The sequence below is a fragment of the Podarcis raffonei genome, chromosome 13, assembly GCF_027172205.1.
Source record: "Podarcis raffonei isolate rPodRaf1 chromosome 13, rPodRaf1.pri, whole genome shotgun sequence".
Lineage (NCBI taxonomy): Eukaryota > Metazoa > Chordata > Lepidosauria > Squamata > Lacertidae > Podarcis > Podarcis raffonei.
Window position 1 is genome coordinate 34689569 of NC_070614.1, and position 18687 is coordinate 34708255.

Here is an 18687-nt window from a genome sequence, read left to right on the forward strand (position 1 = left end):
TTTAAAGTTCCAATCTCCGTATTACTCACGGGTTTATGTTTTGGAGTCCAATCAGTCTTGGAAGAAGTTGGCGCTCTCTGTCAATGGCTTGCGGCTTCACTCCGTAGGCGAGGGAGTACTCTCAGCACCACGCCTCACCCTGCCTCCGTTCCGAAGCCTTTAAAAAGGCTCCGTCGCGGATTGGGGGGGCGCAAATGGTGCCCGCCGGGTCTCTGTGTTCACAGGCATCCGCGCCTGTGATTTTAAGGGTCTCCGCTTCGCCGCAGCGGGCAGACCCAGACGCTACGGAGCTGATTCCCTCCGGAGCTCGGAGGGAATCCACCATTAAACAATGGCGCCAACCCGGAAGTCCTTTCATATAGATATTTATTTATGACCGTCTTGTGCTGGCTATGAAAAACATTCTTCATGAACATTCATTTCATATATAGCTTGATTCCTGCTGAAACTCTGATCATCTGATACCAATGAACTTTTTATCTACATACCTAGGTCCACACTCTGAGAGCCAAACTTAACCTGTGTATGTTTAACAAACAAAGTGCCTACCTGCTTGGCTATAAAATAAGGGAGGGGAGTCTGTTTTTTTCTTTATCAAATGGACTGGACTTAATCATCCAGGGGTCCTTTACCTTTATCAAATCCTACTTATCTCATGGGGCTTAGTTCTGATTAGACATGGATAGGACTGTGTTGATAAACTATAATTTTCCCTTTTCCTCTTTCGAGGTGCGGCTAACAGATTGAGGTTGAATGCTGACAAGACAGAAGTACTGTTTTGGGGGGATGGGGGGAAGGTGGGTATGGAGGACTCCCTGGTCCTGAATGGAGTAACTGTGCCCCTGAAGGACCAGGTGCTCAGCCTTGGAGTCATTTTGGACTCACAGCTGTCCATGGAGGCGCAGGTCAATTCTGTGTCCAGGGCTCCATCTGGTACGCAGGCTGTGACCCTACCTGCCTGCAGATTGTCTCGCCAGCGTGGTGCATGCTCTAGTTCTCACCTGCTTCAACTACTGCAATGCGCTCTGCGTGGGGCTACCTTTGAAGGTGACCCAGAAACTGCAACTAATCCAGAATGCGGCAGCAAGACTGGTGACCACTGAGACCACATAACACCGGTCCTCAAAGACCTACATTGGCTCCCAGTATGTTTCTGAGCACAATTCAAAGTGTTGGTGCTAACCTTTAAAGCCCTAAACAGTCTCGGCCCTGTATACCTAAAGGAGCGTCTCCACCCCCAGCGTTCACCCCCGACACTAAGGTCCAGTGCCAAGGGCCTTCTGGTGGTTCCCTCACTGAAAGAAGGGAGGTTACAGGGAACCAGGCAGAGGGCCTCCTCGGTGGTGGCACCCGCCCTGTGGAACACCCTCCCACCAGATGTCAATGAAATAAACAACTACTGTACCTGTCTTTTAGAAGACATCTGAAGGAGGATGTGAGGGCGATCTGGCTGCAACATCTGTCACCCCATTGATCGCCAGGGTAGAAGACATCTGAAGGCAGCCCTGTATAGGGAAGTTTTTGATGTTTGAAGTTTTATTCTTTTTAATATTCCATTGGGAGCTGCCCAGAGTGGCTGGGGAAACCCAGCCAGATGGGCAAGGTATAAATAATAAATTTATTATTATTATTATTATTGTTGTTGTTGTTGTTGTTGTTGTTATTAGCAGTAGCAGCAGCAGCTATGGCCCTTCCCCTACAGTTCCCCAAAAACCAGAGGTTCCCAGAATTACGTGTGCAGGTGAGGAGGCTATTTTATCCCAGATCTCAATGGCCATAGGAAATGTGCTTTTAAATTTCTGCAGTTCACCTTCTCCTCCCTATTTTTCTCAAAGCGCAGAAGAGAAAATTGTTGCACCTGAGTTTCCCCCAAAGAGCAACATTTCCAGCAAGGCAACTGTGGTTTTAAGACATGCTTCAGAGAATCATGTGTGGCAGTGAGGAGGTTTTCTTATCCTCCACTATCAACACCCATCCCATGTAAAATGTACTTGTGAACTCTAACACCTTCCCCTGTCCCCTTCCTGCATAACCCTTTCATTCAGGTCTCTACTTTTCTCCAACATCTATTCTATCACTGGAGTCTAATGCAGATCTCTGTTCAACCTTGAACTCACTAGATGACCATAGGCTGCCTCCTGCTCCCTAAATATTAAATTCCTATCTCTATCATGCAAACAAAGACATTCACTTATCTTGGAGGAGAGTTATAACTATTAATTTAATGTGCATTCCTTTTAATACTTGCAAGTGGCATGTTTATTATTGTCTTTCTCCCCCATTATTAATATCTGCCTAGCTCATATATGGTTCTGCTCCAGTGATGAATGATAAGACCCCAGGCCTTTCCTTCTACCAGATGGCACCTCAGGAAGGCCAACAGTACATGGGGATTCTCTCTTTGTTGCTGCATTTTAGATGGACGTGGATTGGGCTAGTTGTTATGGATAATGACAATGGCGAAAAATTTGTGCAAATTGTAGTTCCTCTGTTTTCCAAGAATGGTGTGTGTTTTGCCTTCCTAGAAAGAATCCCTGGTTTTAGTTTTGTCTCTGAAACTAATGACATGATAAATCAGGGGGCAAAAATACATGATAAAGTGATGAGCAGCAAAGCCAACATTGTGGTGGCCTATGGAGAATCTTATTCCATGACAATGTTCAGATGGCTTCCATATATATCAGGGCTCGAACACATGAGAAATAAACCAAAGGGTACAGTATGGATAACAACAGCACAAGTGGAATTCACTTCACTGGCCTATCAAAGAAACTGGGAGACAGATTTATTCAATGGAGCTCTGTCCTTCAAAATTCACTCCAGTAATGTACCTAGTTTCCCCCAATTTGTTGCAAGCAGAATCCCATTTAGCAGAACAGAAGATGGTTTTATTACAGCATTCTGGAAACAGGCATTTGGATGTGAGTTTCCAAATATTGTTGTGGACAATATAAATGGAGATATTTGTACAGGGCAGGAGAAGATGGAGAGCCTTCCGGGAACCTATTTTGAATTAACCATGACTGGTCACAGCTACAGCATCTACAATGCTGTCTATGCTGTGGCCCATGCTTTACAAGATATGTCCTCATCTGTACCCAAACGGAGAGGAATGGTGGATGAAAGAGGACCAAAGCTTCAAAATCAACAGCTGTGGCAGGTACTGGATTCAAAATCCTTCATTTGGCATCACACTGTATATTGGATGTTTTTCTCTCCCAATTCTTACTGTGCTAACATTTTCTTCTTCCTTCCACATTGACAGCATATAATAGTCCCTATGTCAATCTGCTATTCTGTTTTAATGTTTGTGGTTTGTTAATTTACTATATGTACATTGTACTAATTTTTGCAGATTCATGTACAAGTCCTTCATGCAATCTCTTTGTCATCAAGAATGAGCATGTCTTCCATAACCCTTTTCCCACACAAATATGCAAAGTTGTTTTGCTGCTGCCATTGAACCTTAATCTGAAAGACCCCAATGCAGCCCTTTCTAAAGTCTTACCTTTTCTCTTTCAATTTAGCTCCATCGTGTTCTCAGAGGTGTTTCATTTAACAACAGTGTGGGGGACAAAGTATTCTTCAATGAGAATGGAGAGGTAGTAGCTGGATTGGATATTGTCAACTGGATTCTGCACTCAAACCAGTCCTTTCATCTTGTGAAAGTTGGAAGCATTGCTGACCAAGCATTCACTATCAGAGATGATGGCATAACATGGCACAACTGGTTTAACCAGGTATGGTACAATTTTTAGCAGACAAGGAAGTATTCAAATGTTGAGTGAACATTCACTTCTAATCTGTACATTTAATTTCTTTGGGCAGTGTTCAGCCCAAAGCACAATTTGTGGCTTATATGGCCTAATTATGTGAAGAGGGTGCTTGCAGAAATGTGTCTGACTACATGTCCTCTCAAGGGGACACGGGTGGTGCTGTGGTCTAAACCACTGAGCCTTGGGCTTGCCAATTGAAAGGTCAGCAGTTTGAATCCCTGCGACGGGGTGAGCTCCCATTGCTCGGTCCCAGCTCCTGCCAACCTAGCAGTTTGAAAGCATGTCAAAGTGCAAGTAGATAAATAGGTACCAATCCGGTGGGAAGGTAAACTGCATTTCCGTGCACTGCTCTGGTTCACCAGAAGCAGCTTAGTCATGCTGGCCACATGACCCAAAAACAGTCTGCAGACAAATGCCGGCTCCCTCGGCCAGTAAAGCAAGATGAGCGATGCAACCCCAGAGTCGTTCGTGACTGGACTGAACTCTCAGGGGTCCTTTACCTTTTTTTTACATGCCCTCTCAAACCCTTCCCATCATGGCTGGTGAAATCAAGTGAGGGAGAGTTGATCCGGTGGGTCCAGGTTGAATATTTCCTTGTGGGAAGGGGTGGTACCTGCTGCTCCATCTACACTTGCTGAGAGAAGCAGATAATGAAATAATAGTCCATATTTACCCTCTAGAAGTAATTTAAAAGAAACTATTCGGATCCTCTTGAAGGACTCATTCCAATAATAATTGTGAAAACTGGCAATTTAATTATAACCTCTGGAATGATGTTCAATATACCATTTTCCCACCCTATATATATTCTGTTGTTTCACCTCTGTTTTCTGCATTCCCCTCTCCTATTCCCTTGTAATAGATTGATTTATTGTTTTTATTACATTGGAAATATTTGCTAAGGGGTAAATAGAGGGAAGAAACTCTGAAGCGGAATGTGACACAGTCACAATTATTAAAAATATGGGATAAGTATAAAAATGAATTAAGTCCAGGTATCTCCCCTCTGGCTTCTGTAATAAAGCTAATAGATTTCTTAGGAGAAATCGGGTATCACATTTCATTAATTACGGGGCAAGGGAGTTCAAAATTTTGAGATTTAATAAAGAAAAATGGGATTGTTGCCACCATGTTACAAATATTTTCAATAAGATGTTGTTTTTGTTGAAAATACTGTGCCCAAAATATGCATTAAAACAAGAGTCAATTTGGAGGGAAATGGCAGTGAACAAATCACTGTCATCTTGTGAAAAGAAATGGAACAAAAAAGATATTCCAGCTCTGAATTACTCTTTTTAAAAACATGGCAACAATAGTGAAATCATACTACTGTGTAGGAAGCAAAATTGCGACCAAATTTATAGAAACCTGTTCAGTTTTTACAATATGTTGTCTGTGTTGGTATAAATAAAAGAATAACGACAAATCCATTGAATTTGATAAGGAATTGACTCAGGAAGCCCATGCAGCTGGACAAGAAGAGAAACTTGAGAGTTTTGAGAGTGTGAAGAAAGAGATATATGTTGTTTCTGAGGAAAAGGAAGGAGGAGATGTAATGTTGCAGATGACAAAGGAGAGCCAGAGGCCTGACATGATGGTTACAAAGGAAAATAAGAACTTGATGGTGAAAATTTGGTCTGAATTGGAGACTGAAGAATGGAGAGATCTCCTTATGTGGAGATCGGAAGACCCAAGGATTACAAATTCGATTAAGGTGGAAGTTGGAGCTTTGGGGACATTTGGACTTGAAAGGAGTAAGAAACAAGATTCAGGCTCCACTTTTAAGTATGGAGGTCTGGCTGGAAGAAAATTGGACCCTATTGGACTAGTGCTTCTCCGAGATTCGGTGTTTAATACCAAGGACTATCAAAAAAACCGGCAGAGAGGAACTGAGAGAGAATTAAGAGCCTCGGACATGAGATCTCCAGGCTGATAGTAGATTGATTGATGGACGTTTGTTGGGGATTGAAACCGGGAAAGGGGGGGTGGAGTTTGGGAATCCAAAGGGTGTATAATTATAATCTGTTTTGTTTTTACTTTTGTTATCTGTTTTGAGAATTGAGGAAATCGTGGAAGGGAATTTAGGCCGACTTTAGAAAAAGGTTTTAAGAATAAGCACTGATGTATTACTATTGATGTTTATAAGGCAAAAGTGGTTTTTTAAAATGAACTAAATATAAAAAGGTTAAAAATTAGGGATAAGAACTTGTTGAACCAACAATTTGAATTGGAATACAAGAGGGGGAGGTTTGGGGAAGTCAGGGAAATATGTTATTGAAAATAAGGATTGTGAATTCTATGTGTTTTTAAACTTTTTTGTTTTTTCTTTTTTGATTTTTTAATGTATAAACAATGGAAAATTTTAATAATTTTTTTTTAAATAAATAAATAAAAGAATAACGCTGTACCATATTAATTGTTTGTAGAAAAAGAAAATGGTGGTAGCTTTGAGCCCATTCATACATTACTGAATAGTCTTGTCACTTTGGAAGCATATGGAAAATTCCTGGAAATTTAAGGATTCCAAGCTCTTCATTCTGAACATTGTTCTCCTCTTTCATATTTGGATTAGACGCAGCCTCTTTCCATATGTACCGAGAGTTGCCACCCTGGCTCCAGCAAGAAGGTGAAGGAGGGGGAGCCATTCTGCTGCTATGATTGCATCCCATGTCCAGAAGGCAAGATTTCAGAGCAGAAGGGTAAAAAATATATTCTCCTGGTTTACCAAGTAGACCAAATATAATCCAGAGGAATAGGTATACAGAACTGCTTAAAAAAACAAAAGTGGTGTGACGTTATTACTCTTCTGCACTCTGGGACATATGTTTTGCTATATATGGTGGGCATCATTCTTTATGATTAAACATGTATTAAAGGTGATATGGTCATATAAGAGCAGATGGTTGCCACATACATGTCCACATACTTTATCAAACAGTAGCCAGGGTGGGCGGTTTCCGATTCTAGTGGTGCTTGAACAGCCAATGATGGTGTGAACTGGGGGGGGGTCAATTCAGTTTGAAATGAAATATGTGCATATACTATGCATATTATGACACAGAGCAGGGGTAGGCAACCTAAGGCCCATGGGCCGGATGCAGCCCAATTGCCTTCTCAATCTGGCCCACGGATGGTCCGGGAATCAGTGTGGTTTTTTCCCCCCAAGAGTAGAATGTGTCCTTCTATTTAAAATGCATCTCTGGGTTATTTCTGGGGCATAGGAATTTGCTCATTTCTCCCCAGAAAAATATAGTCTGGCCCACCACATGGTCTGAGGGACAGTGGACCAGCCCACGGCTGGAAAAGGTTGCTGACCCCTGACATAGAGCAACCCATGGAGCATGGGTTTTTCTTGGTGCTCCAAGCAGCAACTGTTGTTGATGGCATTCATCTGTCTCAGGAGACAATGAAAGAGTGTGCCTTCAGGGCTGAGATCAAACCATTGAAGAGCTGCAGTGCCTGCTGTTGCTGTAGAAACTGATACAGGAGAGACATGTTTTACTGCAGGTGGGGCAGATGAAGGAGTCCGGTTCTGTTGCTACAGATGCACCATGGTCTTTCTTCTCTCTACACTCCCCCCAGTGGTCATTTCTCCTCTGGTCCCTACTGTAAACTGTTAATAAAGAAGACCATCTTTGGGCCACCTCTTGCCCATGTGCACATCTGTTTGCATAGATGCAGAATAATCCATTTCTGCACATGGCTCTGGGAGGGATGGAATGCACAGGTTCACTCCATAATGCAGATTAAATAAAACTCCTCTGTGATCCCTAAATCAAGCACTGGGTTGAGTCTAGAAACAAAGCTACTTTCCATTGGACATCAAGTAAGGCACCCTCAGAAGTAGTAGCACCTAGCACCGCTGACACTGAGAAAAGAGAAGGGTGTCATCTTTGCAACTGATGCAATGACAGAAAATTGCAGCAACAATATGCATTATGCGACTTGTCCGCCTACATGCGCGTAGGCTGCTCAGGCAGCGTATGTTATGCTTGCAAGATCTGAATACTCATTGTTACCAGTATTCACAACAGATTATTCTTGCTCAGATGTACAATCATTATTTGCAATATTGTATACATGTTTAATATTGTAGCAACTATATAAATAATCATAGGTATGCTCATGGCACATAACTACTGTGAGGTCAGCTATACCCAGTATGCTGTGTGTCCAATACACTGATGCAGTCAATCTTTGTTGAAGGTTTAATAATAATTGGACTCTAGTCAGGGCTCCATGATCACAGCTGGCTTACTACATCCTCATGCCTAAACCCAAAATTGGACTTATATCTATTTAAATGACTTTAAAACTTCCAGATTTAAATACCCAGATGCTGCCACATTGCAGAGTATCAGAATTAAATATATCCTGTAACTTGAATACATGGTATTTATTGGTCCTGGAGGAATGATTTTGGCGTGTTCTTTCAAGATTAATGGCGTAAAACAAAACTTTTCATTTTACAGATATGAACGACTGCCAGAAATGCACAGATGGGAACTATCCAAACAAAAACCAGGATTTCTGTGTTCCCAAGACTGTAACCTTCTTGTCTTATGAAGAACCATTAGGGATCAGTTTAGCTTGTTTTTCTCTGTCCTTTGCATTGATCACTGTTCTGATCCTAGGAACATTTATGAAGCACCACGACACTCCCATTGTCAAAGCCAACAACCGCGACCTCACCTACATTCTCCTCATCTCCCTCTTGCTCTGCTTCCTTTGTGCTTTACAGTTCATTGGCCGACCTGAGAAGGTGACGTGTCTCCTGCGACAAACAGTTTTTGGAAGTGTCTTCTCTGTGGCTGTTTCTTGTGTCTTGGCAAAAACCATCACAGTGGTTCTTGCATTCATGGCCACCAGGCCAGGATCCAGGATGAGGAAGTGGGTGGGGAAAAAGCTAGCTAACACCATTGTTCTTTCCTGCTCTGTTATTCAAGTAGGCATTTGTACTATATGGCTGGCAACCTCTCCTCCACTCCCAGATGCTGACAGGCACTCAATGACTGATGAAATTATACTAGAATGTAATGAGGGGTCCGTGACTCTGTTTTACTCTGTTCTTGGTTACATGGGCTTCTTGGCCATTGTCAGTTTCATTGTGGCATTCCTTGCCAGGAAGTTGCCGGATAGTTTCAACGAAGCCAAGTTTATAACTTTCAGCATGTTGGTTTTTTGCAGTGTTTGGTTGTCCTTTGTTCCAACCTACCTGAGCACCAAGGGAAAATATTTGGTTGCTGTGGAGATCTTTTCCATTTTAGCCTCCAGCGCTGGCTTGCTGGGTTGCATCTTTTCCCCCAAATGCTACATTATTATTTTGAGACCTGAACTGAACAACAAGGAACAGCTAATAAGAAGAAAAGAATGAATAATTTGTGTCTTTATACAATAGTTTGTGAGAATCTTATTTTCAGCAGCTACCCTATGTAATGCCCTGGCTGCAGAATAAAGGCCAATTTAAAGTCAAACTTGACCAGAAAAGCATGCGGTCTGTACCACTGAAAGTGCTACATTGAAATACAGTGGAACCTTGGGTTGTGAATGTGATTCATGCGGGAGGCATGTTCACAACCCACAGCGTTCGCAACCCACAGTACCACGTCTGCGCACACGCAGTTTTCTTGCTCTCTATCATTCCAAGTCCTACTCTCTTAAAAGGAGAGAAAACTATAGTTCAGATGTGAAAAACAAGATTTCTTCAGCAATTCCCCAGATTTCAGATGGTGATTAACTTCCTATTTAATGATCAAAATGATGGTGATTAATTCTGTTGCCATCTCAAAACCCACAGGAATACCCAATTTTGACCATAATAGCCCGCTTCTCTCATAATCAAAAGAACTCTAATTATAACTCTGCTGCTTCTCAAAAATCCTAGACAGTTTCAGGGATCAGGAGCAAAACTAATAGCTAAGACGGTGAACAATGCCATAAGTATAGCCACTACCATTTAGAATCAGAGAAAGGACCTGGACACTTGGCATCAGGAGCTGGCAGATATCAGGCTTGCAAAATCTCCATTGTTTTATTATAGAAGCCCAAGAACCACCAGTGGAGCCAGGTATCAGATAGCAGCAGGGAGACAACATATCCTAAGGATTAGGGAACAGGATACCTTTGAGCACATGCTCAGCCCTGGAATTTCTTTTCAGAACCAGAACTGCACTCATAATACCATGTATTAGTAGATTCTGACCTATCTTCTGCACACCTTTGCTTTTCATTCTATAGTTTCTATTTTATAGTTTGAACTCTGGTGTTCCTGGGTTCTGGCCTATCAGCAGACCAAACTAGCAGATGCTTATCATCACAGAAAACCCAATTTTACTGTCAAAGAACAAAATAAGAGAATCTGGGTTTAGAAGGAATATTTCCATTGTACTCATGAAGTCGATTTTAGTGATCTTGCAGCTGGTATTTCTTCCTCACATGGTATGCAAAGTTTGCAATGTTCAATGCAGGATCCCTAGTCCTCATCCTCCGCCTCAAAAGTACCATCAACCAGGAGATCTTATCATTGGTGAAATTGTCTCTCAGGCTCGCTTCATCTTCAGCTCATTCACCTTCACTAAAGAACCCCCTCCAGCATTACTGGAAGAGCTTGTGTAAGGACTTTTCTTTCTTCCTTTCTTCCACCAGAATAATCAGAATATAATGAAGTATTGGATTTGCAGAACTCTGGGTTATTCATTTGAGCTGTAGAAAATGTTATGATGGTAAAGAGAACAATGAAGAAAAGAAGCTCCCTTTACTCCACATAGTCATACTTTTCAAAGCTACCTTTCTTCTTCTTCTTCTTTACATTTTCTTCCACTTCTTTCTTCCATTCATCTCTTTTTTACCGACACAAGGGAAACCCTTCTGATACAGAATCCATCTCTCATTCTAGCATTGTGCCTAAGAACTACCAACACATTCTGGCCTTGGAGTACGCGGTGAAGGAAATCAATGAAAACTCACAGCTCTTACCCAATGTCACCTTGGGTTTCCACATCTATGACAGCTATTTAAGTGCAAAGTGGACCTATCAGGCCACTCTGCTATTTCAATCCACTCTAGACAGGTTTGTCCCCAATTTCAGATGCGGTGTCCAGAATAGTCTGACAGCAGTCATTGGAGGACTGGACTCTGAAGTATCCCTTTACATTGCAACCATCTTGGATATCTATAAGATTCCACAGGTAGGTTATATGTGGAGTATTGGAATCCTTTTTTTTTTTTTTTTTTGCTTTCATTTCATTGATTGGGGTCAGAAATGGGTGCAGATGAAATAATCATATAGATCTTATATTTATTTATGACTGTCTTGTGCTGGCTGAGAAAGACATTCTTCATGACCATTCATTGCAGCTGAATGTTGTGGCTAATCAGATAAGGATTAACTTTTTATCTGCATGCCAAGGTCCACACTCTGAGAGCCAAACATGTGTAAAAGTTCAACCAGAAATAAAAAGTGCTCACCCCTTTGGCTACAGTGTGGGAGGGGAATCTATATTTATTATGAACCTGGACATGTTGGAGATGAGCATGAAACCAACCTTCTCACTGCCTCATACTTCTTGCTGTCTGAGCCAATTGCATTTGATATCAAAATATAGGCTGTGGAGTAGACAGGGGCTTATACAGACAGACCTACACACACACTTTCACCAGACTTCCCTTCTCATGAAAAGGTGAGTGGCCTTCAGGGTCTTCAGGTTAGTGCAAAATTTGTACGACTTTCAGATGGGGGAGTACTTGCTTCCAAGTTCATAAAACACCTTAGAATATAGCTTTCCCCATCGATAAAACAACCATTTTTGAGGTAGGTGAGATGAAGAATTGTTTAACTCCATTCTAATGGAGTGTCCTAGCAAAGCTTTGAGTTCAAGTCTATTTCTTTTCATTAGAGTCAACAGCAGTTATCCATTATGCATTGAACTCACTAGATGACAATAGACTGGCTCCCATTTCCTGAAAATCAGATTCCTTTCTGTGCCACAGGAACAATAAAATTTCCCTTTCTTAGATGGTTGTTCTAACTATTAATTGAATGTGGATTGGGGGTTTTCCCCTACATTTGAAAATAGCATTCTTATTATTGTCTTTCTCCCCTGTTGTGAATACTTCCTTAGCTCATTTATGGTTCTGCTCCTGTGATGAATGATAAAACTCCAGGCCTTTCCTTCTACCAGATGGCACCTCAGGAAAGCCAACAATACATGGGGATTCTCTCTTTGCTGCTGCATTTTAGATGGGCGTGGATTGGGGGCATTGTTATGAATAATGACATTGGAGAAAGATTTGCACATATTGTAGTTCCACTGTTTTCCAAGAATGGTATCTGCTTTGCTTTCCTAGAAAAAATCCCCAGTTTTAATTTTGTCAGTGGAATTAATGATATGCTAGAAATGGGAGCAAAAATTCATGATACCATAATTGCCAGCAAAGCCAATGTAGTGGTAGCCTATGGAGAATCATATTTCATGACCATTTTCAGATGGTTTCCATATGTATCACAACTCGAACACATGAGTGAGAATCCAAAAGGTACAGTATGGATAATGACAGCACAAGTGGAGTTCACTTCATTGGTCTATCAAAGAACTTGGGAAACCGAATCATTCCATGGAGCTCTGTCTTTCAAAATTCACTCCAGTAATATACCTAGTTTTCCTCAATTTGTTGCAAGCAGAATCCCATCCAACAGAAGAGGAGATAGTTTTATAATGCCATTCTGGCAACAGGCATTTGGCTGCACGTTCCCTAATGTGGTTGTGGATAATGTGAGTGGAGACATTTGTACAGGGTGGGAGAAGATGGAAAGCCTTCCAGGAACTTATTTTGAGTTATCCATGACTGGTCATAGCTACAGCATCTACAATGCTGTCTATGCTGTGGCCCATGCGTTACATGACATGTCCTCATCTGTACCCAAACGGAGAGGAATGGTGGATGAAAGAGGACCAAAACTTCAAAATCAACAGCTCTGGCAGGTACTGAATTAAAAATCTTTCATTTGGCATCACACTATATTGGATGTTATTCTCTCCCAATTCTTACTGTGCTAACATTTTCTTCTTCCTTCCTTTCCTTTCCACCTAGAAAAGACATGATAGACTTTATTCGAATCAGACATCCTGTTTGACTTTTTGTGGTCTTCTCTGGGTTATAAAGAATGGGCATATTTTGCATCATTCTTTTTCCACTCAAATGTAAAGCATCGTCTGATAAAAGTTAATAAGATTATGCAAAAAAAAATAGGTATTGATATGCTTGAAAATATGGATATAGTATATGTTATGGTATAAAGTTTAACATTTGAAAAAGGGTAAGAATTTGCTGAACTAAATATTTGAATGGGAATACAAAAGGGGGGAGGCGTGAGGAGGTCAAGAACATAAGCATATGAAATTGAGGTTATTTGAAAAATGGATTGGTTTTAACTTTTTTATGTTTAAATTTAATTTTTCTTAATTAGTTGTGCTTTCTTTTTGTATTTTTGGTGTTTCTTTCTTTTTTTTGTAATCTAGGGTTTTTTATTCTGTGAATTTTTATTTCTCTTTTCTGTAAAACTCCAATAAAAATCTTTATAAAAAAAAAAACAAATGTAAAGCATCGTCTGAAAGATCTAAATGGAGCCTTTTTCAAGTCTTGCCTTTTATGTCTCTATTTAGCTCCATCAATTCCTTAGAGTTATCTCATTTAACAACAGTGTGGGGGACAAAATATCCTTCAACCAGAATGGGGAGGTAGTAGCTGGATTGGACATTGTCAACTGGATTTTTTCCTTGAACCAATCATTTCGTTCCGTGAAAGTTGGGAAGGTTGATCCTGAGAGTCCTGCAGACCAAGCATTCACAATCAGTGAGGATGACATAACATGGCACAACTGGTTTAACCAGGTAGGATCCAATTTTAGACAAGTAGGAAATTATTCAAATGTTGTATTTTTAAGCCGCCCTGAGTTTATTAAATGTTGGAGGGTGGGCTAAACATTTTATGACTAAAATATTAATCTCTAGGTAGCAGCTAACTGAAGCAGACCTGCAACTTGAGGCCATTACATGTGCTCCCTTGGCCCCATCCCTCTTGGCTTACAGCAAGAGGGGCCAGGGGCTGACTGGTTGGGTCCAGTGTGTGGTTAACACTGCACTGCATGAGAGGGTGGTCCCCGTTGCAAGTGTTGCATTGAAAGAGGCAGTGGGGAGACTGCTCCTGCTGAAACTAACTTTGGACCCTTTGGACTGGAACAATTATTGACCAGTTGTAAGTATCCGCTTTGGCGGGAAGGTGGCAGAGAGGGCCCTGTAAGGGCAGCTGCAGGCATCCTTGGAAGACACAGATTACTTAGATTCAGTCCCAACCTGGGTTCAGAAATGGCCAAAGAATAGAATTGGCCTTGCTTGCCCAGGTAGATGACCTATGCCAAGAATGTGGTGGGCTGTGTGACCTTGCTCCTGCATTTTGATCCCTCGTTGGCTTTTCATACCGTCGACCATGGCACAACATTGTGGCTCTCTCTAATCCATGTAGGTTGGTGAGAGCCACAATGTTGTGCCATTTTTATTGTTATAAAAGGGGGAAATAGAAGTATTGGTCCCATTCATGCATTACTGAATTGTCATGTCATTTCAAATGCATATGGAAAAGCCCTAGAAACTTAAGGACCCCAAACTCTTTAGTCTGAACATGTTTATTCTCTTTCATGTATGGATTAGACACAACCCCTGTCAATATGTAGCGAGAGTTGTGCTCCTGGTTACAGCAAGATAGTGAAGGAGGGTCAGCTATTCTGCTGTTATGATTGCATCCTGTGTCCAGAAGGGAAGATTTCAAACCAGAATGGTAAGAAATATATTTCAAATGAAATTAAGAGGAATTGGTATATAGCAATACTTTTCTTAGGTGGTATGATTGAACAGTTTGGTAAGGAGAGGCTGTGAGGAAGCTACTGGAGACAAAATAATCTGGAGTGTGTATCTGGAGTGCGTCTATGATCTGTTATTAATTTTTTTAAAAAAAAATCAGTGAATAGCTGGCCATTAAAAATAATTTAACCACTCAACCTCTGCCACATTTCATCATATCTACACTAATTTTAAATAGAGAACTTATAGTAGTTTTGGAGCTCTGGCGTGTTCTTCAAACTGGTGCCAGAAAGCTTAATGGCTTGACCAAATCATTTCATGTTGCAGATATGAACGACTGCCAAAAATGCACAGATGGGAACTATCCAAACAAAAACCAGGATTTCTGTATTCCCAAGACTGTAACCTTCTTGGCTTATGAAGAACCATTAGGGATCGGTTTAGCTTGTTTTTCTCTTTCCTTTGCTTTGATCACAGTTCTGATCCTAGGAGCATTTATGAAGCATCATGGCACACCCATCGTCAAAGCTAACAACCGCAACCTTACCTACACTCTCCTCATCTCCCTCTTGCTCTGCTTCCTTTGTACACTGCTATTCATTGGCCGACCTGAGAAGGTAACATGTCTCCTCCGACAAACTGCTTTTGGCATAATCTTTTCAGCGGCTGTTTCATGTGTCTTGGCAAAAACAATCACTGTGGTTCTTGCTTTCATGGCCACCAGGCCAGGATCCAAGATGAGGGTGTGGGTGGGGAAAAGACTAGCCAACTCCATTGTTCTGTCCTGCTCCTTGGTTCAGGTAGGTATCTGTATGGTGTGGCTGGCAACCTCCCCCCCGTTCCCAGATGTGGACATGCACTCTGTAACAGATGAAATCATATTGGAATGTAATGAGGGGTCTGTGACTCTGTTTTACTCTGTTCTTGGCTACATGGGTTTCCTGGCCATTATCAGTTTCATTGTGGCTTTCCTTGCCAGGAAGTTACCTGACAGTTTCAATGAAGCCAAGTTTATCACTTTTAGCATGTTGGTTTTTTGCAGTGTTTGGCTGTCCTTTATTCCATCCTACCTGAGCACCAAAGGAAAATACATGATTGCAGTGGAGATCTTTTCTATCTTAGCCTCCAGCGCTGGGGTGCTAGGGTGCATCTTTTCACCAAAATGTTACATTATATTATGGAGACCTGAACTGAACAATAGGGAAGAGCTAATAAGAAGAAAATACAGAAAAAATTAAGAACCTGCAACCTTTGTTTTAGTTTATGATCTAGAGTTTCAAATATGCAGAGCAGAATATTTATAGTAGTCAGCACAGATAAATCTTATTCATCTATCAACACAGGGGTCCCACTATCCGCCCCCTCACTTTTTGTAAATTTACATATTCAAGCATAAAGAATTATGCCCAAACCTCACTATACACTCTGCAAATTCAGATACTTGAACAGATGAATCAGAGTCCAGGGGAACTGGACAAATCAATTTTTTCCTTTGTCTCTCTTTTACTGATTGGTTGCAGTCATTTCAGGAAGAAATCAGGTGGGGATGGGGATTGGACAAATCCCTGATTAGAAATGTTTCCATAGGAAATAATGGAAATTATGGACTTCTTATGCAAACACTTGCCTAATGAATGATTTCCAGGAACACATTGTGTTTCATAAGCAGGAAATGCATATATCATTATATTTCTAACTCATATTTTCTTTTAGAAGATTTTCAATTTTCCCCAAGTTAAAAGCTTCATTTGGAATACTGGATAAAAGTTTGTCTAAAGGGAAACTATGGAGCCCATACATCTTACTCTCATCTCCCTTTCAGCAGCTCTTCTTGAAATCCATGAGCTGCTTCTCAAATACAAAAATGCTTCTCAAATACAAAAATGGCAGGACACAGACCCTCAGCGATCCTGTGGCTGTCTCATCCCAACTTGGCTGGTGCCCAAATAAACCCCATTTGCCTCAGGACTCAGCCAAATCCAGTGCCTAACCCTAATATTTATAACCCACTCTTTGCTGAATGTTTCAATCCCAGAGCAGGGAACAGTGCAATAAAAGAACAATATAAGTATACAGGAAAAGAAAGATACCAATATACAAAACTTGCAGTATCCATTAAAAAACCACAATTTCAATAAATAATATAAACAAAAACTCCATCAAAAGAACAAACCAAACAGCGGTGAGGACCAAAAGTAAGGCATTTGATGAGAATAGCTATTGCTTCAGATTTCCATCTCCACCCACCCCCAATAAACTGGGTGCCATGTGTTTTTCTTCTGTTAAATTTAGGTTTCCAAAAAAAACTGCTATAAACTTAAACAAGCCTCCCAGATATCTAACATCCCTAGCAGCCCATGGGCCTGGGAACTGATGTAGCTTCTGCAAACCAGGTTTAAAGAGCTACAAATATTTGTAGAGCTGGGGATTTCAGAGGCACTAATCAGAGTAGCCTCCATGTTGAGAGAGAGGCACTTTGCTTTCTTATCTTCTGTCATGAATAGTCATCGCATAAATTCTCTTTTGCAACACAGTCTAAAGCTGACAAGCCACCAATCGCACTCTGGGGATACTGCCTCCAAGGACTTGTAAAACTTACCGTTTAATGAGGTTTGTATAAACTATTCTACATCATACTTGTAAGAGGAATGCAGCTGGCTGAAAATGCAACCTTGACTCTTTTCCTTTTTTTTAACAAGCTGGGCATCTGGTTCAGAAATAGGGAAACCTCAGGCCCAGGAGTCTCTTTGTCTGGCTCTCAGGACTTTCCCCATAGCCCCACACCCTCTTGAATCACACCACTTATTGGCCCTGCTTTGTACCTTCCTCAGGTGTTTTCGCCTGGCTGGACTGTGTCCTTTGAACTCGGATTTTTGTTTGCCTGAATGGGGGGGGGTAGAGTAGAGAGGGGTGTGAGAGTATGAAGAAACTAGCCTGCTGTACAAAAGGTTGTGGCCAATGCACAACCAGGTTCGGGGCGTGTGAGACATAGTATAGGGTATTTATTTTTTAACAGTACAAACTTATACATGTCTACCTGAAGTAAACCCTAATAAGTTCAATGGGATTTACTCCCAGGTAAGTGTATATAGTGTTGCAACCTCGGTCAACCTTTTGACCTTGATTTGTAGGAGTCTTGTGCATCCTGCAGTATATATTTAATAATATGATTTGATTGGCTCTGCAGATGCTAATAAATAATTTAGACTTTCACAACTCTGCTTTCATCAGTGTTAAACAATGTCAAGATTGTGAGGAGGCTGCATTTACCACTTCTTCATTTTTTTTAAACTTGGCAGATTAATATGCAGCCTCTTTCATCACTACCAAGTGCACAATTGCTGTACTAGAGGAAAGCGGAATGTTCTTCAGCACTGGAACAGGGAAGCCCTGAGGCGTGTTTTGAAATGTCTATAGCTGTGTCTTTCCAGCTTTGTAGAACACAGCATCCAATGATTCTGTTAAAGTGTGCATTTCAGGGAAGCAGGGAACATATGAGTACATATAGCTAAGGTGAAAAAACAGCAACAAGAAAAAAAGCAATGGGTTTCAAACTCATCAGATGTCAAGGAAATAAACAACTATCTGACTTTTAGAAGACATCTGAAGGCAGCCCTGTTTAGGGAAGTTTTTAATGTTTGATGTTTTATTCTGTTTTTAATCTGTTGGCAGCTGCCCAGAGTGGCTGGGGAAACCCAGCCGGATGGGTGGGGTATAAATAAATTATTCATCATCATCATCTTCATGTTCTGACTGCTGCTCCATTTCTTAAAGAGTTTGTTGAAGGCTTATATCTGGAAAGCACTGGAAAACCCGTTCCAGGACACTGTTATATGAAAACACACATTTTATATCTGAAGTATGGTTGCCATATTTCAAAAAGTCTCCATATAACAGATGCTAGGGAGACAACTGTTGTTGATACAGCAGTATCAATGTGCATGGCACTCTACATCCCTCCCCAGCCTGGTGCCCTCCATATATTTTGAACTATGACTCTCATCAACCCTGACCATTGGTCATGCTGGCTGGGGCGGATGGGACTTGGAGAACCA

At 41.2% G+C, this 18687-nt stretch overlaps 2 protein-coding genes across 2 annotated transcripts; both read left to right on the forward strand.

Moving 5' to 3' along the window:
• The first annotated feature begins 2323 nt into the window (after positions 1 to 2323).
• LOC128398884 (vomeronasal type-2 receptor 26-like) lies at positions 2324 to 9150 on the forward strand. Its single transcript, XM_053360149.1, has 4 exons — positions 2324 to 3160; positions 3528 to 3740; positions 6349 to 6475; positions 8249 to 9150. Exons 1-4 carry the CDS (start codon positions 2324 to 2326, stop codon positions 9148 to 9150), a joined length of 2079 nt encoding a protein of 692 aa, XP_053216124.1.
• A 1016-nt stretch (positions 9151 to 10166) lies between these two features.
• On the forward strand, positions 10167 to 15870 carry LOC128398885 (vomeronasal type-2 receptor 26-like). The gene is made up of 6 exons (XM_053360150.1): positions 10167 to 10387; positions 10672 to 10963; positions 11897 to 12757; positions 13439 to 13666; positions 14483 to 14609; positions 14960 to 15870. The coding sequence occupies exons 1-6, from the start codon at positions 10167 to 10169 to the stop codon at positions 15868 to 15870; spliced, it is 2640 nt and encodes an 879-aa protein (XP_053216125.1).
• The last annotated feature ends 2817 nt before the right edge of the window (positions 15871 to 18687 follow it).

Coding starts and splice junctions, on each gene's coding strand:
- LOC128398884 (XM_053360149.1), top strand. CDS start 2,324: ATGAATGATAAGACCCCAGGCCTTTCCTTCTACCAGATGGCACCTCAG. Junction 3,161..3,527: donor AAAATCAACAGCTGTGGCAG/GTACTGGATTCA, acceptor CTTTCAATTTAG/CTCCATCGTGTTCTCAGAGG. Junction 3,741..6,348: donor GGCACAACTGGTTTAACCAG/GTATGGTACAAT, acceptor TATTTGGATTAG/ACGCAGCCTCTTTCCATATG.
- LOC128398885 (XM_053360150.1), top strand. CDS start 10,167: ATGAAGTCGATTTTAGTGATCTTGCAGCTGGTATTTCTTCCTCACATG. Junction 12,758..13,438: donor AAAATCAACAGCTCTGGCAG/GTACTGAATTAA, acceptor GTCTCTATTTAG/CTCCATCAATTCCTTAGAGT. Junction 13,667..14,482: donor GGCACAACTGGTTTAACCAG/GTAGGATCCAAT, acceptor TGTATGGATTAG/ACACAACCCCTGTCAATATG.